The sequence below is a fragment of the Cydia splendana genome, chromosome 21, assembly GCF_910591565.1.
Source record: "Cydia splendana chromosome 21, ilCydSple1.2, whole genome shotgun sequence".
Classification (NCBI taxonomy): domain Eukaryota; kingdom Metazoa; phylum Arthropoda; class Insecta; order Lepidoptera; family Tortricidae; genus Cydia; species Cydia splendana.
The window spans coordinates 6,581,222-6,607,680 of NC_085980.1; the positions used below are offsets into that span (position 1 = coordinate 6,581,222).

General features: G+C 39.4%; 1 protein-coding gene and 1 long non-coding RNA gene across 3 annotated transcripts in view; one reads left to right on the forward strand and one right to left on the reverse strand.

Moving 5' to 3' along the window:
• Nucleotides 1-19,615, forward strand: part of LOC134801198 (uncharacterized) — a 396,731-nt gene extending 377,116 nt beyond the window's left edge. For both annotated transcript variants that reach the window (XR_010145643.1, XR_010145644.1), the window contains exon 2: nucleotides 19,462-19,615. This is a non-coding gene — a long non-coding RNA (uncharacterized LOC134801198). The remainder of the gene's footprint in view (nucleotides 1-19,461) is intronic.
• On the reverse strand, nucleotides 17,120-26,170 carry LOC134801146 (homeobox protein bagpipe-like). Its single transcript, XM_063773686.1, has 2 exons — nucleotides 25,508-26,170; nucleotides 17,120-18,015 (listed from the first exon to the last, which is right to left on the reverse strand). The coding sequence occupies exons 1-2, from the start codon at nucleotides 25,779-25,781 to the stop codon at nucleotides 17,171-17,173; spliced, it is 1,119 nt and encodes a 372-aa protein (XP_063629756.1). The 5' UTR covers nucleotides 25,782-26,170; the 3' UTR covers nucleotides 17,120-17,170.
• Nucleotides 26,171-26,459: the final 289 nt, after the last annotated feature.

The window sequence follows — 26,459 nt, forward strand, 5'->3', positions numbered from 1 at the left end:
TGACATTTTCACAGCGCGATTTCTCATAATCTACTTATTGTAAATCTTTCTACTCTGAACTACGCAAAGTTTGAGCAACACAAAGCATTAGCTGCGTCGTTGGCTATTAAGTAATAGTCGTGCGCCGGATGCGACTTGTAAATATTACCCGCACTAGCACAGGGGAAGCCAGGAGTCGTCATTAGGCTCACAAACTTTACAGTCTGTGTAAGTCTCAAATTGCTAATTTTGGCTTCAATCATGCAACTAGAACATTCTGAATTCTGTGCCAATACGAGTAGCTATACAACTTGGATTTTTGACAAGAAGGCGATAGAAAGTAATAACACATTAGACGACTTGACAGCCGATTTAATCGGCTAAGGCCCACTTGCACCATTCCACTAACCCGGGGTTAAGCGGTTAAACCGTTAAACCAGTGTATTTTTTTTTTATCGCAAAAAAACTTACAGGGTATTTACATATGTATTTATATTCCGCCAAACTGAGGACAGTTTGTTGGCGGATAAAGCGTAAAATGTACTGGTTACAATGGTAATAACTCCAGGTTTAGCCGGTTAAGCCCGGGTTAGTGGAATGGTGCAAGTGGGTCTGACAGGTATCGTAGTGAGTGTAGTGACTATCAGAAAGGTTCGGTAAAAGCACAGTGGTGCTTTCAGGTTTTGCAGTCATTGGAGACGTTATCTTCGACGTAACATTTTATTTAAACCCATTTGATGCTGCATCATTCATCCAACATCCATCCAAACGGAAGGCAAAGATTCTAGCGACTAGTGCTTCGCTGTGAAAACAAAGCAAGTCGATTCGTATCTTTTTTATTCTTAAAGCTAAAACAAACAGTAAGTAAAGCCAAAAATAAGTATAATATAACACCAAATTAATGTTGCTCTTTTTACAACTTGTACACTTTACAAACATGTTTTACAATAACCTCTCCATTCCATTTTACTTCCGTTTTCAAAGCCGCCAATAAATTAATTAGAACCGCGCTAAAGACGTCAATCGCTTGGCCAACACGCCGTTAACCTATTCCCCACCCATATACAAAGCTAACTAGAGCCACGCCATTCCCGCCCTTAACGCCACGAATTGCCTTTTTATCAAAATTCGGCACACAGTTTACGCCCATCACTAAAAATTTAATGTAAACAAAAACGCGTTATTTTCGTAAGTTTTAAAATATAAATGAGGCTCATTGAGGACGTGCGTTCAATGAAAGTTGGAAAATAGTAAAAAAATAGTGTTAACGGTCGTACCACAGACAGGTTTATAATAAGAAGTGCAACTTCATAAATTAACAATTGGCTATTTTCCTACTAGTCAAATCAGCTTCTGTTTTAGAACTGTCAAAACGAGTTGCTAATAGACGCGTTTTACCTGAAATAAAACGCATATTAAAATACTTACCTCACTGGAAGCTTTATAATTGAGATAGCATATCTGTTTCCGTCGAATTATCACCAGTCCAGTGCTTTATTTGACTTCGGTTTCCTGCGACAGTGGCGACACCTGGCGGACCGCGCCATTTTTATTCCAGGTAAAAGATGTCCGGTGAACGGTTTGTCATTGGCTTAATTTCACCAGGCAGAAATGAAATGAAAGCTTCCAGTGAGGTAAGTATTTTAATATGCGTTTTATTTCAGGTAAAACGCGTCTATTAAACTACTTGACCGTCACTGGAAGCTTTATAATTGTGACCTGTTTGTTATCGCCTGGTGTCGCCCCTTATTAGATTAATTCTAATATAATATATCGCCAATGTGACTCATTAGTATCTGAATTAAATATGAATTAAAACACTGAAATATTGATTTCATTTATTTTATTCTTTGATAGATAATTTTACACTTAGTAAATATAATAATTAATGATTTTTAAATGATTTATAGTAACTTACTATAATTTATTTATGTACTAATATTAATTGTACAATGTTGTTCTGAATGATTAGAACCAGGCACAGTGCCTGAGAAATCAAATTTACTTAACTATATTATATAAATCAATTATCATAATACCTATACAGGATTAAACAATCGTGTGACATTCGTAGAAGAAGTACTTGTTCTTGCTACTTCTCTCCTATAAAATCGTTGGAACGTGTTAGCTGATTGCCAATTTCCACGCGCCATAATATCATCGAGGGAATGATTTTCCCACCAACTTTTTGAGGCTACAGCTGACCTAATGCTACCTGGAGTGGCTGCGATATTCGCTTCTTTAAACAAAGTTTTTATCCAATTAGCAATGACCGTCCGTGAGGCTGGCTGTGGCCGACCTTTAAGTGTCATGAACAAATTAACCGACTTAGCAGTATTACGTCTGTCATTTAGAAGTGATATAGTTCGTTCTATCCAAAAAAGAGGATTTAGCTTACTATTACTGGTATTTGCTAATAGTTTCCAACCGGACTGCCTGTGATTACTAGAGTCTGTCTTTGAGCCAAACTGGGGCCAAAAAATAATACATTCGTCTGATCTTATACAATTATCCTGGTCAATCGTAAGTAAGGTTAAATCATGTATGCGCCTACCAGAGCACAGAAGTAGTAAGGTGGCAGTATGACGCGTTGTTTGGAAAGCATTGTTCTCATCTACTGTATATTCGGATAAAAATTTTATTAGTTGATCAACATCCCAAACTGGAGGTTTAGCCGTTTTAGGACATGTTAAGGAAATCGACTTCAGAATGTGTTTCACCAGAACATGTGAACTCAAACAACTTGATGTTTCAGTGTTACACAACGTAGAAACGACTGACTTGTGTAAAAGTATGGTATTATAAGATAATTTATCAATTAAATGTAAATCTGATAAAAACTGTGCTAGTTGAGCTCCTGTCGGATTTTTTGGGTTTATATTTTTTGTACTTGCCCAAGAAATCCAACGTTGCCAAGCTGTTTTGTAGGTTCTTAAAGTCGATTTTCTCCAAGAGTTTTTAAGCAGTGATAGTTGATCTGAACTCCACGACTCTAGCGCCTCAGACCACCCCCACACTTCCAAACCTCGAGAATCATTTCGTCGACTTGGGGAGGTGGTAGCCCTGTCAACGTGTCGACGAGATTCTTCCGCAGGTTCCTCAGAGTAAGAGGCGCTGCTAGCGCTCGGGCTTTGAGATCTGCCCGCCAGAACACTTTCTCCCAGCGAGGTACTACTACGAGAAATATCCCAGTCGATTGGTTCAAGTGAGCGAGGACTTTGGGCATCAGAAAAGGTGGTGGGAACACCCACGCGAGTGGGTAGTTCCATGGAGTGCTGAATGCGTCGTGGTACATCGCTTGAGGGTCTCTCAGGTCTCGAGATACATAATTGTGTACCACATGGGCTGTTGCTGAGGCAAATAGATCCACCACCGGTGTTCCCCACTTCGCAAATACTTTCTCTACGCAAGCCGGTAGTAAGTGCCATTCCGGCGGTAGGCGACGACGCGATAGGTGATCGGCTTGACAATTGTACTTGCCCGGTAGATAGTGTACGCTGAAGTGTATTTGATTTTGATCTAGAAGATCTAAAATCTGATGGGTTATGTTTACTAGAGCTAACGATTTCGACCCCCCTTCTTTCCTTAGATGGGCTACGGCCGTCCTGTTGTCGCATTGTATAAGCATCGAACTGTGATGCAACAGGTGAGCGTAACCTTGAAGAACATGAAGGATGGCTAACATTTCCTTCTGATTGCAATGAAGGTTCTGTTCTTCTCGAGGCCAAGCTTCTGACAGAGCTAGGTCGTTCAACTGCGCCCCCCAGGCTTGGTCCGACGCATCGGTTGTTAGAAAATTGGTGGGGGGAGGGTGATGTAGAACTGTGGACGCCTGGCAATTTTGTACCCACCAATTTAGTTCATTCGACACACTTTGTGGTATCGGGAATGACATGGTCGATGGGTCTGGCAGGGAGTTTAGAAACATTAGAAGTCGTCGATGATTGAGCCGACCCCTTGGAACGACAAAACTGGCGAAATTCAGAGATCCTACTATTCTCTGAGTATTTTTTAAGGTCAGTCTTCCTTGAAAAAGAGCTTCTTCTAGTTTTTGACGCAATGAAGTTACTTTTTCTTCTGGTAAGGATTTTAAGTTTTCCCAAGTTCGCCAAAGTATCCCTAAGTAAACTATACTTTTTTGAGGATACAGAATCGTTTTTTCGAAATTCACTTTCCATCCGAGACTTATGAGGGTTTGAATAGTGATTTTGACATGATCTCGTAATATGTCTGCATTTTGATGGACAATCAGAAAATCGTCCAGGTAAACTACAATTCGGACGTCCCATTGTTGTCGCAAGGTTTGAGCTACCCAATTTGTTAGTATTGAGAACGTTTTCGGAGATGTGCTTAGCCCGAACGGCAAGCACGTCATTTCTAACAATTCTCCGTTGTAAATTAGGCGCAGGAAGCGTCTGTGTGCCTCGGCTACTTTCACGTGAAAGTAAGCTTGGCATATATCTACCTTGCACATCCAGTCGTTTGGTTGGAGGAAGTCGGGAATCCGATGCATGTTTATTAGGTGAAACGGTTCGGCCAGTATATAATCGTTTAGCGCTTTCAAGTTGAATATTGGTCGAGCTGATCCGTCCGGTTTTGGCACAAGGAAAAGAGGAGAAATGAAGCTTGGTGACGGTTGTGCTACACTTAGAACACCTTGAGCTTTCATGCTGTGCACAATTAAAGACATTTCCTTTGACACAGGAGTGTGAAAGGGGCCCGATTTTAAATTGGGATACACCAGAGGAGGTTTTGCAAGGAATGGTATGCGATATCCTCGGATTAACTTTAATGCTATTTCTGGTGCTCCCATTTTCTTCCACTGAGTGAGGAAGTGCGCTAACTGGCCTGCTTGAAACGGTTCCGAGTCATGGTTTCTGCCGTTTCTGGTTACCTTTGTAACCTCTACCGGCATTCCCTCGTCCTCTGGTACCTCCACGATCGGGCCACGAGCCTTGATTTTGAAATGACCCTCTTCCACTTGTGTGGTAAGCAGGATGATTGTTTGATGGTTGAGTTACCCAAGGGTAATTCGGTTGTTGACAATTCTGACAATGGCATACACCCCGCGAGGGTGCGTTATAACAGGTTTGCATATGCATATTTTGCGAGGGAAAGTACCCTGAAGTCGCATTGCACTGAATTCCACGCGATGGAATTGTAGGTTTTCGTATGCCTTGCCCCCGCGAGGGGCGGCTGTTAGGCTGATTTGCCTTGCTTAGAGCATTTTGTTTAAGAGGCCAAAACGTTTTTCGAACACCTCCTGCCTTTTCAAGAGCTGATGTAAAAGAATCAGCATCAAAAATGTTAGTTGTGGAAGGGGGGATTTTGTTAACTAATGCCTTGACAAGTGGTTCTTTAATTTGGCTTGTAATGGCCTCTCTGCGCATTTCGATAGCTTCGGCGCGGTGCCCACAAACTAATTGTAAAAGATCAGAGGAAACCTTTTGTAGATCGCCTTTTTGGAAAAGCTCATCAACTTTAGTATTTAATTCGTCATAAGAAAAATTCATATTTTTAGCCCACGACAAAAGACTACGAATACTATCTTGAATAGCCTGTTTTTGTTTCAATATGCAGTAGGTAATAGCTGCATATGATTTATCAGCATAAGCTAGATGACGTGAAGTATCATACATTTTTACCTCTTCGTTTGATTCCAGGTCTACGAAACCTGGTGTATGATTGTAAAGTTTTTGTGTATCAGAGTATCTAACCTCTGACCATGCTGCGCTTCCCAAGCGCTGAACGTCAAGAAGCATTTTCAGAAAAAATTCTGGAGTTTTAGGGACCGAAGGTTCCTTTAATTTTGTTTCAATGTCAAAAGTGAACGGCAAATTTGAATTTGCGTCTTGACTCTCAGCGTCTGGGCATGGAGCATCATTCACATTGTTAACTTCATATAAATCACCACTAACCTCTGACAGAATTGACTCGTTATCAGGGAAAGCAACATTTGAATTTTCGAGGCAACGATTATTTTCAAAACAATTAGTATCGTGACAAACATTATTGTCGTTACCAACTGCAATATGTTTGCGAAGCTCACCCATTTCCTTGAACAGCTTGTCCATTAGGCGCGCGGAGCGCCGAGATCGCTAACTTTTCTTGTGGCGGTGGCGGTGCGACCGCTTTTGACCGCTTGAAGATGACGAGCTTGACGTGCTGCTGCTTGAACTGCTGCTGGATGAACTTCTACTTCTAGCTCGTTTGTTTGACATCCCGCTTGGACCAGGTTGCAGCTCTGTCGAGCCTTTTTGATCACTAGCCATTTCTGAAATAGTAATGATATTAATTCTACTTCTAAAATTGCAAGCGATTGTATAATTTCTCACGAGAAATACAATCGAATAGAAAAATCTGCAAATGAAACACTATAGTAAACTGGTTTTCTATTTATTGGCACAATTATTTGAAATGTAGGTAGTGGTCCGAACAGAAAAACTGTTAAACATATATGACCACATACTTATTGTGCAAATATTAGAAATGAGGTACTTACGTGATCACTTTTCGTATTTAAAAACACTTATTAATATAATGTATTGATTTAAGTAATCACGCGTAACAATTTCTATATTTTAAATTTAATTTGTAACGGTTGCAGGGTCAGTGAGCCTGACTCGCTGCGCACTTGTTGCTTCGACGGGAAACTGAACGCCAATGACAAACCGTTCACCGGACATCTTTTACCTGGAATAAAAATGGCGCGGTCCGCCAGGTGTCGCCACTGTTGCAGGAAACCGAAGTCAAATAAAGCACTGGACTGGTGATAATTCGACGGAAACAGATATGCTATCTCAATTATAAAGCTTCCAGTGACGGTCAAGTAGTTTAATGTTTTATTTCGTGCACAGTGTGAAATAATTTATTTTAAGTAGAGGAAAGTAGCCCAATTGCGTTCCTATAGGTGTTTAGCACGGAACCATTTTATGGGGATTCTATCTAAAGAGTAGCGTTCTCAAGCAGGGAGTCAAGAGTACCTATGGTGGAATGCTCCTGCTCTTCGCTATTGTTTTCAGGTCTCTGACCTCTGGCACTGAACCATTTTATGGGGATCCTATATCTATAGAATAGCGTTCTCAAGTAGGGAGTCAGAGTATAGTGCTTCTGGTTGTCGTTATTGTTTTCTGGTCCCTGGCAAGGAACCATTTTATGGGGATTGGGCGGAGGAAGTGCCGTCGACTTTTATCTGCTTTACGGCGAGGTTTTATATGGATGATTACGTTTAATGAGGTGTAATGAGGCACGTGTGGGTGGACACTAGGGTTGCCCCTTACAACTAGTCTTGCAGGCCATATTTCGCTCTGACTTATCCGTATATGTCCGCGGGAATGACAACTGATATGAACTGATACCTATATTTCTTTACGGCGAGGTTTTATATGGATGATTACGTTTAATGAGGTGTAATGAGGCACGTGTGGGTGGACACTAGGGTTGCCCCTTACAACTAGTCTTGCAGGCCATATTTCGCTCTGACTTGTCCGTATATGTCCGCGGGAATGACAACTGATATGAACTGATACCTATATTTCTTTACGGCGAGGTTTTATATGGATGATTCGTTGATGACGTTTAATGAGGTAATGAGGCACGTGTGGGTGGAAACTAGGGTTGCCGCCTTAGAACTAAGTCTTGCAGGCCACATTTCGCTCAAACTTGTCCGTATAAGTACGTATATGTCCGCGGGAATGACAACTGATATGAACTGATACCTATATTTCTTTACGGCGAGGTTTTATATGGATGATTACGTTTAATTAGGTGTAATGAGGCACGTGTGGGTGGACACTAGGGTTGCCGGATAGTAGAAGTATCGCCATACGACGAGGAAATACGGCCAGCCTTCTGGGCACCCAAAGTTTTACCTATGTGTATGTGAATTCGTAAATGCTACAGATCGCATGTTTGTGGCCCGAACCGAAGGAACGAATACCGTCCGTATTTACGAATTACCGTTCGTGGTTTGTCTAAAGTTGTACGTCTTCCCTTGGCCAGGAAGTGAGATTTTCCCACTCCAGAAATCCTACTTACGGGCCTAGGGTGACGTAAAGTAGTTTTAGTTTTATTACGTTGGTTTATTTTTCCATTAATTCTGTATTAAGCAAAAACGTGACCTGCAAACGATACCACGATGCTTAGAAATACAGGAAAAAACACACTTGGTTTTTTGGAGGCATTGATTTTTTCCACTTTTCCCGAAGTCGTTCCCAAAATTAAAATTGTACTTATACTTTATTTATAACAGACCGACAACCCTAATAGGTAGGTACGTATGGGGTTAATGAGATATTTACAACGTATATCTAGCCGGCTTTCAAAGGATTTTATGTAAAAATTTACCGCCCCTTACGCCAAAAATATGAAGCAAAAGTAGTCCACCTTTGTACCGGCCTGAGTTTAAACAGACAAACGCCTCATAAACTTGCATTCTATTCGTCATTGTACATTGTACCGAGAAAGCGTAGGTACGAAATAATGCTAAAAGACGCATTAGGAACTCACCCACTCGTACATTTCATGAACAGTATGGTATAATTGTTTATGACACCGTAAGATTGTTCGCCCGTTATTTTACAATTTTACGTAGGTTAGGTTAGGTTGGTTTGTAATCAGTAGGACGATTACAAACCAACCTAACCTAACCTACGTAAAATTGTAAAATAGTTTCTAATGTAACTAGCGACATTGTAATTAGTAAAAATAACTAGTAAACTGACGATTGTAGATATAAGTACGGGTACCTACATTGTTGGCCAACGAGTATATGAGTGGAAAACTACGGTGTTGGAAATATGGAGAACAGTTCGCGAAATAAATAGGCGGATGACATCGCCAAAGTGGTTGAAACGAGTCCAGACCGAGGAAAATATAAGGAGACAAGGATGACTCACGCTAGAGCGGGCCGGAGCTTCCGGCGCTTCGTTTTCTAATATGGAAAGCACCACGTGGACGTAACGTGAAGAGTTTATTAAGGAGAGAAACACTATAAATTGTCACAATGGTCTAAGGACAACAAAATCTGGAGATTCTGGGTAAAAACTTTAAAAACGGGTCAATCCTCTATTGAAAAAAACCTTTGCTGTTAATATAATGTCTAAGAACCTAGGAAGAAAAAATTACGACCTGATTTGTTTGCGTTAATCATGGATGGATTTTAGTCCAAACTCACAGATGGCTCATTTTAGTTATTTAAAAAAAGTAAAACAAAACAATTCATTCGCTTTTTTAATGTCGAAAAAAATCCTTTAAAGTATAGCGGCTTCTACATATTTGAACCAATTAAATCTGTTTGCATTGCTTTTAGACCTTCACCCCTTTAAGCAAAAAGGGCAAAAAAGGGTCGTGCAAAAAGCAAATTAGTAAAACTTGGCCACTTAACGATAGGCAAAACAGAGACGAGGCGCGACGTCGAAAAAATTGAGACGTTTACGCAAGTGTGGGCCCTACCACGGTTACGGACACTATTAATAGGTATGATTTGAGTTAGTGTTGGTTAAGACTCAAGTCCTTTGAGTCATGCTTTAAGACTCGACTCAGTTTATCAGATTCAGTCATCAAGTCGAAGCTTTTGTTCTTATTGAGGCCCGAGTTTTATTTAAAGACTTGTGTCCTTTAAAAAGTACATACACTCAAATTAATTGTCAATTTTTTTAAGTGAATTACATGGGCTCCGCATATTCCGAAATTAATGCTAACGCTTTGAGCTAAGGGCCAGTTGCACCAACCACAATAGCGGACTGATCAACGTCACTCAGCGTAGAAATATGAAATTCCCAATAAAAAAATTTGCGAACACTTATGGTGAGGTGACAGAAGGTTTGGTGCAACTGACCTTGAAAAGCCGTACCTAGGTTAGATACGCCTCAATGGCATAAGTATTCACGCTGTTTTGCCGGCCAAACGCCTCATTGTCAATAATCAATCCGCAACACTTAGCGCCACTTGCACCATCCCACTAACCCGGGGTTCACCGGTTTAACCTTTAACCAAGTGTCAAATTGTACTGGTAACCATGGTAACTCCAGGTTTAACCGGTTAACCCCGGGTTAGTGAATGTTGCAAGTGGCCCTTACAAAACTAAACGCCCCTCGCGCCTCCCTCGCCCTTCGCGTTCGAAAATTATTTGAATTTGAAATTGGAAATTTGCCGCTGGACAGCCTGTACATTTTTCCATTCGTGCTCGTGGACGAGAAACGACAGGCGTCGGTCATTTACTAATGCAACTATTGCAATCTCGACTCTCGACTATCTCCAGGTTGGCGGTCGATCGCAACATGTGCGAGTTGCGATCGAGTTTCAATCGAGTTATAATCGTACTTGTCTAGACGACAATCGACAGGCGTCGGTCATTCGCTAATGCAACTAATGCAATCTCGACTATCTCAAGCGCGTTGGTGGTCGATCGCAACATGTGCGGCTTGTATGCGATTATCGCAGTTAAGAGTTATTACTCTTTGTGCTTTTTTTTTTCTTGTCTATTGGGAACGATGAGAACTTCATTCAATCATTCAGTATGGTTTCAAGTTTTTTTTAAATATGTCTTACAGCTATCATTGCAGTTTTCTGTAATTGTGTAGTTACCTATTTACTTACGAAAAATAAAGGAGTCGTAAAATCTATGTCTAAAATGAATGTTCTCCCTTGAAAATTTTAAATCAGCCTTCTTCTTCATCTGACAAAAATACAAACCATTTATTGTTAGAAAGTGAGTAATAGAAATTATATTTGTTACATAAAGCCATTGTAGTTTTATGTACATATTTGGCCAGCAATAGGTATCGTAAATAATTAATAATTTGTAATCCTGAGATAAATATTATAAATAAAATTTCTACTATGTAATTTCTAAAGCCAGTAAAACGTAACCCAGTGCTTAAAGTAGCCAATTTATTCTATTCACACGAGGGACACTTCGGTCGGAAAGTCTCGGAAAATTCTTGGCGCGGAAACGGGGACGGTATTTTCATAATGCGCCAGCGGCATTCATATGATAATACCGTAAGTATTGAGGATAGGGGCAAGAAGTATGGAGATGGCTTTGGATGGGCAGAAGCATTAGGGATTCACGCTAGACCGGGCCGGGGCCGGGCCGGAGCTTCCGGCGGTTCGTTTTCTATGGAAAGCACCACGTGATCATCGATCAGTGGTCATAGAAAATGATTGTCGGACGCCCCGGCCCGGGCACGGCCCGGACTAGCGTGAGTCATCCTTTATTCACATTTAAAAATCTCAACTTACTGCCCGATCCGAACTTTAAGATACGTCAATTAATAGATCTAGAAATGATATGGATTATTAGTTGTGTCAATGTCAAAAGTGACGTTTTTGTTTGAAGAAACGTCACATTTGACACTGACATATCTAATCCATATCGTTTCTAGATCTATTAACTCACGTATCTTAAAGTTTTAATATGGCCGTTAAATTTGTTATTGGTGTGATCGCTTGCGCTTAATTGTGAGCTCGAGATGCACTGCGAGAAGCGACAAAATCACGCGAATACTTACCACTGCAGGCTCCAGTACGGATATGATGGTCCTGTCTACGTGACAGCGTGATAAAACGGTGTCCGTCTCTTTCTATCCCGCGGTGTTAAAAAGTGGCAGTTATTTTATCACGTGGATAAAAATGGATAAAGCCATCCATAATACGCCGACAGTACCGATATGATGGTGTCAGGCTTGTCACTTGTCTAACGTGACACTGCGATATTTACAGTCTGTATCTTTCAATTACTTTGTCATTCACGGCCCGATTTGAACTTATACGTCAATTAATAGATTCGTTTCTAACGAATATGGATTAGATGTGTCAGTGTCAAATGTGACGTGTCTTCAAACGAAAACGTCACTTTTGATACTGACACATCTAATCCATATCGTTTCTAGATCTATTAATTGACGTATCTTAAAGTTCGAATCGATACGATAATATAACGCGGTACATGCGTTTTTCTAACAAACTGTCGCCTGGTTGACGGGACAGAATAACAGCAAAAAATAGTTATCCACCCACCTACAAGTAGGTATAAAGGCCGACTCCACAGCACCTCGCCTCCTCGCGAGAATTCTTCAGTGCACTTCAAGTCCGCCCTGCAATTACGATCAGTCTGATTGTCACAGACGTCAGCAATCACCTCGTTACTATGATTGTACGCTCTTTTATTGACAGTACTACTTTAAAAGTCTAACTAAATAAACTAAGCTTACAATTAAATAGAGCACTGGGTTGGAGAACTTAGCCCAAATCTGTGAAGCGCGGAGTCAACACGGCAAAACGTATAATTATTATATTTCTAATTATCTGATTATTTCGATCAATTTACGAGGCTTTATTCCAGTATTGATAAGCCACAGTGGTAGGTACTCAAACAATAATTACCTAATGATGGATCAGGATATTGATGATTCCAATCTCCAAATCCATACGTTTGAAATTATTTATGGCACAGATCTACAATAAGCGTAAACTGTGATCCATGGTGACTCGATTATACCAAAATAACCGCGTGACGTGTGTTCTCGGAATCGATCGATACCTTTATTTTCATCTGCGTCTTTTTGCCGACAAAGTTATTTAGTCGAGTGGAGGATGCTCCAGACAATTGCGGACGATTGTCGACGAACGTGTAAACAGTGCATTACCGCTCTTCCTTTGCAGGATTAGTAGAGACGTGCCGTTGCTGGTGCCACTATCGATAAAATATTTTTCACCACACCAGCTCGGAAAGGCTTACTTTGCACTTCAAAAACTGATAGCAAAGTTGCATTTTATTCACATGTGAGGCAAAGTAATCAAATGCAAATTTTGAGTTGTTTTCTTATGTTTGCTCGTAGAATTGACTTTTAAATGATGATTATGGATGATAAATATTTAATATGTAACATTCATTTGGATTTGATTTGGTTTGATTTTGTTTGATATTTTACATTTAATATTTGCTTCGGGTAGGTGTGGTGAAAAATTTTGTGTTTCACTCGGGGGCAAATTTTGTTTAACCCTCGTGCTTTGAAACCCTCGCAACGCTCAAGATTCCATTTTTTGAACCACTTGCTACGCTCGTGGTTCAATTTTGGAATCTTTCGCTTGCTCGGGTATCAATATTAGCACGAGCGGTTAAATAATAACTTTGCCTCCTTGTAAAACAAATAACTATTATTTCCGTCTCGTCGTTCCGACTATGATGACTGCTACTAAAGGGATTATGAAGATGGTGCTTAGGATATGTCGGGGAAACATTATCCGGCGGCTAAACTTTCTGGTATGTGCTCATTTTTAGAAAAATAGGGTAAATACTTGATGGGTACTGTAAAACCACTCAACTAATAGTCCAAAAACTTCCAACGATGGCAAAAATGAACTCAAAGGTCTTCGTTCAGAAGTGACTGAAATTGTGAATTGAATTAAAATTTTGAAATAGAAATTGACTTATTTGAATGTCGTAGTTCTTAGGCAAAATATTTTTATAAGCAAAAAAATATTGGTATTGATGTAACAATCATTTGACCTTGTGTGGTCCATAGTTATACCTACTTACGGACTATAGTTGGGTGGTTTTACGGTTTTAAATGTTGTCTGATCTCAAGAGCAAGTCAGATGATTGCAGACGATTGTCGAAGCTTCATTCATAAATATCGAACAAAAATTATCGATATTTCGATTTAATTATCCTATCGATAAACGGCACAGCACTGGCCGCATTAACCGCTCGGGTTACGCGCACGTGCGCGAGCGCCGGAAATGTCGTCAGGTAAATAAATACTCGCCCCAACTCGTTCACTCGGTTGCGTCAATTGTCAGTAATTACTAATTCATTTATAGTTTGTACTTTCACAGAATAAATAATAGTACTAGGTAGTACTCACTCTCTAACAAAACGCGTCTGTTACGATCAGGACAGATATGGCCGCTAGGTGGCGACAGCGCCACGCGCGTCTTATGACTAGCCACCAAAATTGGTGTGGAACGGATGTACTTTTAGCTACCTGTAGCAAAGTGACGAAATCGCGGAGTGAGCCACGCCTGGTATAGTTTAGAGCGCTAGCACAGAATAAATAATAGTACTACCGTACAGAAAGGACTTCCTACGAAAACGAAGTTTGATAGCGATTCAGGGACGAATCGTGCTATCCCTTTCTAATGTATGGCACTATCCCTTTAGGCTATTTAGGGGTGTCACAATTCAAGTGATTATCTTATCTGTTATCGTGCACGCAAAAGGACTATAAGTGATGCCAACCCTAATAATTGCTCGGAGCAAAGTTGAGCCGAACGGAGCCGAATTTGCCCGAAGTCAGGAGTGTCTCCCCACTGGCGCTAGTAGCCTAGCGTTAAAAGCTTGCGACTTTCAATACGGAAGTTGCGGGTTCAAATCCCGGCTCGTACCAATGAGTATTTCGAAACTTATGTACGATAAGTATGTAAGTATATCATTTGATATTTCACCATCAATCGCTTTTCGATGAAGGAAAACATCGTGAGGAAACCGGACTAATCCAACAAGGCCTAGTTTCCCCTCCGGGCTGAAAGGTCAGATGGCAGTCGCTTTCGTAAAATCAAGTTCCTTCGCTAATTCTTGCTACGAAAAGTCTTTACTATTTCGATACATTATTTAAATTTAGATTGGCATTTTCTTCAATGATTATCCTCTTGGCTAGGTTCCTGCACGGATATCATGGTGGCATTTTTATCACTTGTCATGTCATGCGTCACTTTCGTTTCATACTTGGTAGAACGTGACAGGCATGGTGACAGATGATAAAAAGGCCACCATAATTAGCCTTCTGGCCGTCTCTTGAATTCGGTTAAATGTGTGCTGATTTATTATTTTAGGTAATTGTTTAAACACCATTCTCAGTACCGTCTTTACCATAAGGGCACACGGGGCCCGTGCCCAGGGCCCCCATCCTCAGGGGGCCCGAAGGACAGACAGTAACAGTATATTTGGTCACCCATAATAAATAGAAGATCATATTAGAAAAATCTTAATTTAATTCGCTTTCTTTACTTTCCAATTCTTCTGTGCCCAGGGGCCCCAGCATAGTTTTTAACCGTTTCGGTGCGGAGGGCACGACTGGCGTGTCATCAATGTTTTTAACGTGTGGCGTGTGACACGACAGGCATGCCATCATATTCTATGGCGTAAGGCACGCCTGTCGTGTCATGCCGCCACAGCCAAAAGTTTTCGAAAATGGAAGACGCAACGAACGGCCCTGACCATTCCAATCACTTGAAACTGTTGCGCGTGCAATAAAAACTCGTAGGACTATAAAGTGTCGAGTCAAACCAAATGTGCACCGAGCATAAACATGGCTGGGAATGGCAATCATTACGATACGATGACTCAGTTTACTGTCGTGTGTGAGAGTTGGCAAGGACTGTGATTAGGATTACGATGAGATCAATACGTATTGTAGGTATCTTGAGATCAATACGTATTGTAGAGTTGGACTAAGAAAAGTCTGCAGCGTTTTGATATCCCACGCAGCGCAAGTGTTATTTATAGGTCATAATATCATAGAAGTTTGACGTTTAAAATAACACTTACACTGCGTGGGCTATCAAAATCGCTGCAGACTTTTCTCGGTCTAACTCTAGGTATCTTGAGATCAATACGTATTGTAGGTATCTTGAGATCAATACGTATTGTAGGTATCTTGAGATCAATACGTATTGTAGGTATCTTGAGATCAATACGTATTGTAGGTATCTTGAGATCAATGCGTATTGTAGGAGTCTTGAGATCAATACGTATTGTAGGTATCTTGAGATCAATACGTATTGTAGGTATCTTGAGATCAATACGTATTGTAGGTGTCTTGAGATCAATACGTATTGTAGGTATCTTGAGATCAATACGTATTGTAGGTGTCTTGAGATCAATACGTATTGTAGGTATCTTGAGATCAATACGTATTGTAGGTGTCTTGAGATCAATACGTATTGTAGGTATCTTGAGATCAATACGTATTGTAGGCTACTGAAATAACCTGTTCTAACGTTGTAACGCACGAGAGCGGGATTTGAAATGTTCCAAATTTCATTAAAATATACCTACTTAGTTTATTTTGGGTTAAAATAAAATAATATGTACTAAGATACAAACAGACGGACATGACACAACGGATATTTCGGTTTTGCTAATTTGGCTACGGAATTCTAAAAAGTGTAGTTTGTCGGTCGGCAGCGGCACCAAAGTTTGTGCGCTCATGATTAGATTTTACATACATATATGTATTTCGCTTTTTAAGATTTCATATTAGATAGGTAGGTATTTTATCTAATCATCATCATCATACAATTATCTAATACAAAAACCTAAGTGACAAACAACAGTTTTCAGTGACGGATTTGCCCTAAGGCCCAGTAGGCCTAGGCCTAGAGCGACAAGATATTAGGGGCGGCAGTCTGTAGATGGGTGCTGAGAAAGGGGCGGCTAGTAGTTGCTACAGGGCCTGGGGCCTAGGGCGGCCAACACTGCAAATCCGCCACTGACAGTTTTACAACATTGCATTATAACTAATACTTTTCGGATGTCTTTTCCAAACGCTACAAGATGCACCAAATAAAACCATCAAATAAACTGTATTGCACTTTTATTAAACTTTAGTACTATTTACAAACGTGCCGAACTACAACATTTACTCGAACCACTTACACTTAGACTATTTACAATAAACTAAACTTCAACAATATAACTATTCCTAGTGCTTACACTTTGGTTACCGTTTCAATCTTTGGTGTAACATTTAAGTACTACATAGAACTAATAAGTGACACTGTGACATTTGTTATATAATTCGAGGAACAAAATGTATAGACTCTGAGGAGACAATTCAAATTTATTACATTAGGGTAAGTCCGAGAGCCTTGGCCACTATGGTACAAAAAAAGTCTCAAAAAATAATCGCATTTTTTTTGCTCACAAAATAGTAGCTTAGCAATTATTCGGCCTGATTTTTTAAATAATCAGATATCTCATTTATTTTAACCTATTTGATCGTATCTTTACTATAAAACAGAAAAACCGGAAAAGTGATGCTTGGATCAGCTTACAAAATTAGTACCGCTATTTCTTTTAACTGAATAAGAAAAATTAACTCTTTGCTCATAAAAGTTCCTTTGAACTAAAAATTATATACATAACAATGCAATCAAAACACCCTATTGAACTAAATCTAAACATTCAATTTTCTACCTCAATATTACTCGCCAAACTTTCATTACTGTTTTCATTTTCGACATGCGGTTTTTTATCCTTGTCCTCCCGCGAATGCTCTCCTCTTTCCTCCCTTTCTCTCTCTTCATGCATCGGCATACCGAAAGCCGGGTGTCCAGGGTAGTACATATAAGAAAGGGGTAAGTTTGGGTAATTTACCCCTAAATGCGAGCCATAGAGTGACTGTAAAACTGCTTGGTTGTAAGATTCTTGAAGCAACGCTTTATACTCAGGGTTTTTAGTGAAATCGACGCCGTAAACGCCAGCAAAGTGTTTTAAAACCGGCGAGCCGTCCAACAAAGACGGCGCGAACGGATTTATCTTCCCCATCATTGGGTTGTACTGCTTTAGATCTGGCAGGCTCGGCTGCGCATTGTTATTGACGAGGACTTTAACGGCCACTTTCCTAGCGTGATTCGCGGCGGCCGCTGCCGCTGCTAACATACCATTTTCCTGCATCTGTAGCTGCTTTCTCTTAGTCTTGTATCTTCTGTTTTGAAACCAGATTTTCACTTGAGTCTCTGTTAGTTTGAGACTGACAGCTAAATCGGCTCTTTCAGGCCCGGAAAGGTACCTTTGCTGGCTGAATCTCTTTTCTAGCTCGTAGACTTGTGCGTGTGAGAAGGCTGCGCGGGATCTTTTTTTTCTAGCAGCGTTCTGTGTGTATTCGATAGGGTAGTTGGGGGTTAGAAGGGGGGAAGTGGGGGGTGTTTTGCGTTCGTAGAGGAAGGGTTTGTAGGCTATGTCGGAGTTGGGGGAGGACGCGCGGCGGACGGGGGAACCCGTGTTGGATGAGCGGGAGTCGTAGTCATCTGGAACAAGGGAGATTGAGGTTAGATACCGACTTAAAAAACAAGTTAATTTAAAAATCTAACAAAAATGAAAAACCAAAAAGTATTTACATGGGTCATTGCGTTAGTTTCCGTCCATGCTCTAGTTTTCGTCACCTTGGCGGATTAGGAAATAATATAGTTCATTTGTAATTTGCTACTGGCAAAATATCATTTTTATGTAGATAGATATATTGTTTAGGCATTAAGGATTGCCATAACTCCAAATTTGTGCAGCAATGTAGGTTTACACTCAAATTTCGTCAACTAACTAACTATTTTTGCTCAGCGATCCAAAGAGATCTTGGAAATCTCGTCAATGCACGAAAACTAGAGCTGGACGAAAACTAGCGCAATGACCCTATACGTAGTGGGATTTTTATTATCTGGAGTACCTAAACTGACGTCCGTTTGCTAAACAAACTTTCATACATGAATAATTTATGCCTTGCAGTAATTTTATTAATTATCTACTACATATAATTAAACAAAAAGGGAAATTCCATTGTAAGCAATTTTAGTATCGTGCTCTAATATGTAAGTTTTAAGTGCAGTTTTAACAGCTCACCGTAAGAGAAAAATTGCTTACGAAAATTGAATTAATAGTTTAGGGTGAATTAAAATTTCTTTATAATCAAACGCATCAAAATAAATCCAATCCGTTCCACTTGAAAACAAATTAAATTTCATTAAAACGAATTAAAGCACTTCACGTTACCGGTTCGGCTAAATAAAATTTGTAACACCACAATAAAACGGCGCTATCGATACCCGGCAAGTAACATTCATTACGTAACGAACACTTTTCGGATTGCGAACAAAAGAACGCCGAATCGATAAGATTCCAAATTCAAATTCGCCTATAATTATGCGGCCGTACCAACAATAGCCACGTAATGGAGCGTCCACACTAGCTACTAGTGATGTGCGGCGGGAATATACCCGTTCCCAGGAACATTCCATGTTTCCTAAACTGTACTTTTCAATATTTTTTTATCTAATATAAATCAAATCGCCTACGATTATGCGGCCGTACCAACAATCGCCACGCACACTAGGGATTAGTGACGAGCTGCGCGAATTTTCATGTTCGTGGAAATATTCCATGTTCCTAGTTATTTTATACGTGTTTCCTATTAACATTTCCCAATGATTTTAATCCCATTTTTGGTTTGAATGTTATCTTTTGTGCTGTTAAAACTGCTGTTCCTTTGAGTTTTTCAATATTTATTTATTTATTTAATCTTAGGGAAACAAACCAGCAAAAGAAACACACAAAGTAAATTAGATTATTTAGATTACACATTCACAAGCCACACAATTTCTACTAATGAATAATAACAAGTATGTTGCTCAAAAACTAAAATTAATACAATTGAAAACATGTAAAACTTAATTAACTCGAAATTGACAATTTTTTTCCAGCAGATATAAAGCCCGACCACAAATATATAATCATTATCAAGAGGGCGCTGTTATTCTCATGTATGCGGTGACAGTTTAGTTGAGTATGAAAAATTTAGTTCCAATGAAATTCCGCAATATGGCGCGTAATCATATATTACTGGTCAGGTTTTAAATACGGGAACATTCCCATTAGCGTTACATCTCTAACCCACACTAGGGACGTTCGCGATGTCTCCACTTAGCGTCACTTCGCGTGATTACACTCCCTCATTAGGCAAGTGACGAAGTGACGCTTAAAAGCATTATGGACGCATTCAATTTAGTAATTGCTAGTTGTCGCGTGGCGTGAGAATGAGAACGGTTTGAATAAAGAATACGGTTAAAAGTTACTGGGGTTAATGTTTTGGGGAGCTGTGGAAATATTGCGACATTGATATGAATTGGTAAAAGCGTTAGTAATATTGTTTTTATTGACCGAGTTAAGCGAAGGGTTTCCGGTTTAGCTTGGTCTAAAATGCTTTTACAGTACATATGGTGCTATTTTCCTACACTTTCCGTGCCTATGTCGAAAATGTAAAGGGCCATATGTACTGTAAGACGTTGTACAATACACGTGCGAATAGGTAATTCGCAACTCGTGTCGATTTAAAACACTCCCTTCGGTCGTTATTTAATTTATCACTACTCGTTGCGAATTTTCTACTTTCCGCACTTGTATCGTTAATAACTATTATACTTATCATTGGCCATCGTAAGTACATTGACAAATGATAAACGAAAGGAAAAAATATATCGCGGTGACAGATGCATGAAAAGTCAAGTGACTATTTTCATACATTATTTAAGTTTCGATTGCAGTTTTCTATCAGCGATTGTCATCTTGGCTAGGCCCCCGGGTTCCTTTCTCATAATTTTCGAAAAAAAATATCGCTCCAAATAAATTCGACGCAAATCTAGTCTACAAAATCTTAACAAATTATACACCTAAACCTTTTTAGGTATTGGGCCGGTACCAAGGACGCCGTCACTCTTTCTAGAATGGCACAGAACAGAGAAAACTTTCGCATGATGATCGCCGACATCCGATAGGATATGGCACCATAAGAAGTTTTTGAGTTTATCGCGGACATACAGACAAACGCGGCGGGGGACTTTGCTTTATAAGATGTAGCGATATTAAACTGTTAAAGATTGTCACTTGTCATCGGAAGCATAAAAATATATAATATAAATAACGTTAGTATCACAATTTAATACAATATTTTAAGTAATTTATGTCGAAATTAAAAGATCATTACCATCCATCAGTAATATCACTATAGCCACCTAACCTAAAAGTAAAGACACAAAAGGGCACGCAAAAATACGGTTAGCCGGTAACGATCGGCGACAATTTGCGTAATGCCTCCATTGTCGTCTTATACGCGGTTGGCGTGCACGGCTGATTGATCCGATTGTGTGGAGCCGGCTTAATGAGTTTGGAGTTTGGCGGTTTCGTTGCCGCTTAGGTGAATTAGTATTTCGTGGCACTTTTCCGCTTTTTTCGTTTTTTAGGGTTCCATACCCAAAGGGTAAAAAAACGGGACCCTATTACGAAGACTGCGCTGTCCGTTCGTCCGTCTGTCTGTCACCAGGCTATATCTCATGAACCGTGACAGCTAGACAGTTGAAATTTTCACAGATTATGTATTTCTGTTGCCGCTATAACGACAAATACTAAAAAGTACGGAACCCTCAGTGGGCGAGTCGGACTCGCACTTGTCCGGTTTGGCGGTTGACGGTAACGATCGGCGACAATTTGCGTAATGCCTCCATTGTCGTCTTATACGCGGTTGGCGTGCACGGCTGATTGATCCGATTGTGTGGAGCCGGCTTAATGAGTTTGGAGTTTGGCGGTTTCGTTGCTGCTTAGGTGAATTAGTATTTCGTGGCACTTTTCCGCTTTTTATGTTTTTTTTATTTAATCTCATGATCGTCATAAATATGTACCTATGTATGTCACTTTATTGCACATAAACAGGTTTACATAAAGTGGACAAAACGAAACAAAAATAAAAATGTTATGTACTAAGGCGAACTTATCCCTAAAAGGGATCTCTTTCAGTCTTCAATATTCTGTTTCTGAAGATTATTTTGTTTTGATTTATATAAAAGTTTGAACTTATACGTAAATGATTTGTTAAGTAAGTATTAGGTCGATAATGTAACGGTTTTATTAACCTACTTATAACGAAAATATACCTACCTATGTAGGTAGCTTAATTGTTTATTAGGGTTCCGTACCTCAAAAGGAAAAAAACGGAACCCTTATAGGATCACTCGTGCGTCTGTCTGTCTGTCTGTCTGTCTGTCTGTCTGTCTGTCCGTCTGTCACAGCCGATTTTCTCCGGAACTACTGGACCAATCAAGTTGAAATTTGGTACACATATGTAAGTTTGTGACCCGAATACGGACATGTAACGTAAACAAATGAATTTTAAACATGGGGGCCACTTTTGGGGGGTAAATGAAATAATGAAAAAAAAAATTTTTTCAAACTATATCATGTTACATATCAAATGAAAGAGCTTATTGTAAGGATTTCAAATATTTTTTTTTTTATAATTTTCGAATCAACAGTTTAGAAGTTATTCAAGAAAATAGGCAAAAAATGACCATTCCCCCCCCCCCTTATCTCCGAAACTACTAGGTCTAAAATTTTGAAAAAAATACATAAAATAGGTCTATACCTATAGATGACAGGAAAACCTATTAGAAATGTACAGTCAAGCGTGAGTCGGACTTAATTACAGTTTTTAATCCGACCCCTACGGATTTTTTAAAGAGATTTCACTCACGTTTCACATAAAAAATGCATTGTTAACAGTGCCGGATTACTTAGAGTAGTAGTTTTCTTAGAGTAATTGGTGATAATTTTCTGATAAGATAATCATTTTAAATATTTAACGGTCTTACCTACTTACGAGTAATTGTAAGGTCAAATTAAAAATAATGTTTAAAAAAAATGTTAAATTGAGAGCTAGCTTAAAGTTTTTTGTACTCGTCGACTTTAATGGTTGAATTAATAAAGACTTTGTAACCAATAAGCAAAACAAGCACGTGCTTACGGCACCACGTTCAGGGAGGGCACCAAAATGGCAGGTTGAAAAAGGTGAACAAATTTTAAAATTAGGGACAGACACATCGTTTTTACCACACGATTTTTTTAGCTGTCCAAAAGCTAATTTGCAAAAATAATGGCGCGTAATTCTTTGGGAAACAATCGGTAGCAGTAGAAGAGTCGTGATTACATGCATAGATTCGATTTCAACCCACTCTTTTGCGGTTCGGCGTTAGGTCTTATGCGAGGCCTTCTGCCTTACGGCAAAGTTGATCTTCTGCCTTAATTACACTTGGGCGTGGATCCAAATCCAAGCTTTCCTCTTTCGCAGCTGGGCCTACTGCCTTTCTCACACTTCGCCAATTCAATTCCAAGCTCTCTGCTTTCTTGCATATTTTATGCATGAAAACAACCTCGCTGAGACCCTTAAATATCGAGCCCTATGCGAAGCTAGGCTGATAGAAATCTGTCCCATCCCTTCTCTGTATGAAATCCTGGATTCGCGCCTGGTTGGGACTAAAACTAAAATTGCGTTTTAATATCGAAAAATTTTCGCGCTCGCTTCGCTCGCGTTTTTAATTACTTTATAAGGTATGATAAAGGTGACATTCGGGTGGCGACTGCAGCAACATTACTCTGTTGCAACGTTACTGCTGCAGTACTGTCAACTTCCGTGATAAAATGATGTGACTGATTTCCATACTAAAAGTAAAAATGTACAACTGTCTATCATATTGCGTTTTTATATCGAAACATTTCCGCGCTCGCTTCGCTCGCGTTTCTATTACTTTCTACGCTATGATAAAGGTGACATTCGGGTGGCGACTGCAACAGCATTAGGTACTCTGTTGCAACATTACTGCTGCGGCACTGTCAATTTTCGTGATAAAATGATGTGACTGATTTCCATTCTCAGCTGTAATGCGGCAATGAACTTCTCTCAATTTACCAAAAAATCTATGTAATCTTGATGACCCGAGGGAGAGGGGGCACCTAGAAATGCTTAGGGCATCAAAATATCTTAATCCGGCACTGATTGTTAAAAATTGTGTAATATACGGAACCCTTGGAACGCGAGTCCGACTCGCACTTGGCCGGTTTTAATTAAAGTAGACCTACTTTATTTTCTTCGTTATACCTATACAGTAGGGCCTCAGGGCCTCGCTTACCCGAATGGGTAAAAAACCGTTCGTTGATTGGTTAAATGTTGGATAATAAATGACAGATTAATTACCTACCTATTTACATGTTAGTCGCCACAGGGTCTCGCTTATCTGAATGGGTAAAAAACCGGTCGTTGATAGATTATTATGTTGGGTAATAAATCCGATTATGTATTTAGGTACATGTTAGTCATTTTAATGAATCTAAGAAAATATATTAGGTATTTACCTACCTACTAGGTAAGCAGTAAACAAACAACAGTACCTACGGTTACCTATAGGGTTTTTGACTGTATTTAAAATGAAATTATTTTTCCCGCACTAGTGCGTAAAATAGCACTTTTCGTGCGATGTCAAAAGTTTAAAGGGCCATATGTACTGTAAACCGTTGTACGATACACGTGCGAATAGGTCCCTTCGGCCGTGTTTTAATTTATCGCCACTCGTTTCGAATTTCCTCTTTTCCGCATTTGTATCGTAAATAACTATTACACCATGCATGAAATAAAGCACCAGAAGATTAATAGAGAAACATAGACAGCAGTTATTTTTAGACACAATTTCCATTTTTAAACCCGTGTAAAACTATAAAGAGTAAGTAGGTAATTTGATCGTGACGTCACATGCTAGTGTTTCATATAAATTCCATAGTAGTAAAATCGTTTTGACAGTTCGAAAAAAGAAACTGATTTGACTAGTAGTTAAATACCCGCTTGTTCTGCTTCACATTACTGATAACTACTCTTTACATAATCGCGAATTAATTTGGAAGGAATTTTTCATCGGGGAGAAAGAAAATTTGGTGATTATGGTAGGTATTTGGGCAAAACGTTCGGATTACAACAGTTATTATAGTTTGTCAAAGGACTGTCTCATTTCAAACATAGACAGGGAGAATCATACTATCTTTGTCTTACACTAAGCACCCAAAACAAAAGGACGAGTACCTATAGTTTTCCTGGATCTTACTGACTGACACATTGGTTTGACCAACTATATTATCGATAACGAAGGTCTGGATTAACGAGGCTCATTTGTATTTAAATCGCAAACTTACCGCCAGGTATAACAACAAATACTAAAAACAGAATAACATTAAATATTTAAGTGGGGCTCCCATACGACAAACGTGATTATTTTGCCGTTTTTTGTATAATGGTACGGAACCCTTCGTGCGCGAGTCTGACTCGCACTTGCCCGGTTTTTTAGTGTTCCGTGCAAAACTTTTTTTAGTATTTGTTGTTATAGCGGCAAAAGAAGTACCTACATCATCTGTGAAAATTACAACTGCCTAGCTATCACGGTTCATGAGATACCTATAGCCTGGTGACAGACGGACGGATAAAGATTCGATTGATTGATTGATTGATTGATTGATTGATTGATTGATTGATTGATTGATTGATTGATAAGTAATTGGTTTCCTTGAAAACGTTCGTATTTGTCATGCTAGACTACTTCCATCAACCTCAGCAGTAGGTATCTACTTTTTGTACCGAGACTGACTGAAATAGCAAAACACGTAGTACGTTTCCGTGAAAATAAGAAGGAAAATAATTATGCACTACATCTGTCTGTAATAAACTTATTCTACTTTACCAATAGTTTGAATTATGCAACACTCATTTTCTTTGCAATCGTATTTTATACGATTCCCTATAACGCCTATTAGTGGCCTATTATGTTCGCTTCTATGCCAGGAAAACTAATGTCGCTTGAATAACACACAAAAATCAATCAATTTAATAATGCCTAATAATTTCGTAGGTACCTACACATTTATCTTTTAAAAATGAGCACTTACCAGAAAGTTCAGTGACCGGGTAATGCTTCCTCGACATATCCAAAGCACCATCTTCATAATCCCTGTAGTGGCATTCATCGTAATACATTTTGGTTCCTTCCTTCTTAAAATCCTCCTTGTAACCTCCCGGCTTCGCGAAACTCTTCGCGCCAAAACTGTCCATTCCATTTTCAAATTCACTTTTTTCCTTCGTTAAAATGTCGTTGATCGAAAACGGCGTCGTTATTTTTTCACACTCTTGCAATGTCATAGAGTTCTTTAAATTGGATTCCATTTTTAAAACAATCACGCACCACCTTACCACAAAGCGTTTCTCAAACGAATAAACTTTGCGTGATAGATAGCCCGTCTGTTTGATGGGTTTAAGCTTTAGAAAGAGACGGCAAATTCAAACGGTAACTGGAATAGTGTGGGGAAGAAAGGGATGAATGGTTTTCGGGGCGGTCGTTTTTTAAAAAAGCTTCTGAAGTAGCATAAGTAGTGGGGATCGGAGAGTTTTTCTTGAAGATGTTTACGTGAAATGCGATTTGATCGCTTCGGTCACATGCGGGGAGTGACGATGACGTGAATTGGTTCGTGCTGAACGTGATTACATGTTCAATTAGTCTAGGTAAAGTTCTGTTCGTTATTTTCTTTCTGTTTCTTACATTTTGGTGACGAAGTGGAGTTTTTTGAATAAGAAATTGTAACGTTTTTATTTCTTCTTGTTCTTTCTGTCTTCATTGTTGTAGCGTACCTACCTGCCTATTGGGTATTGTAGGTGTGCTTCTTTCAATAAACCAATTTGTTACTTTAGTGGTAAAAAAAAATTAGTATAGGTAACCCCAATTAGGTAAGTACCTACCTACTTATTTGGTTGGTTAATGGGTTGTTTTTAGTTTTAAAACCCTTGATAAAAAATATACAAAATAAGTAAAGATTTTGAAGTAGTTATCTTCTATCGTTGTATATG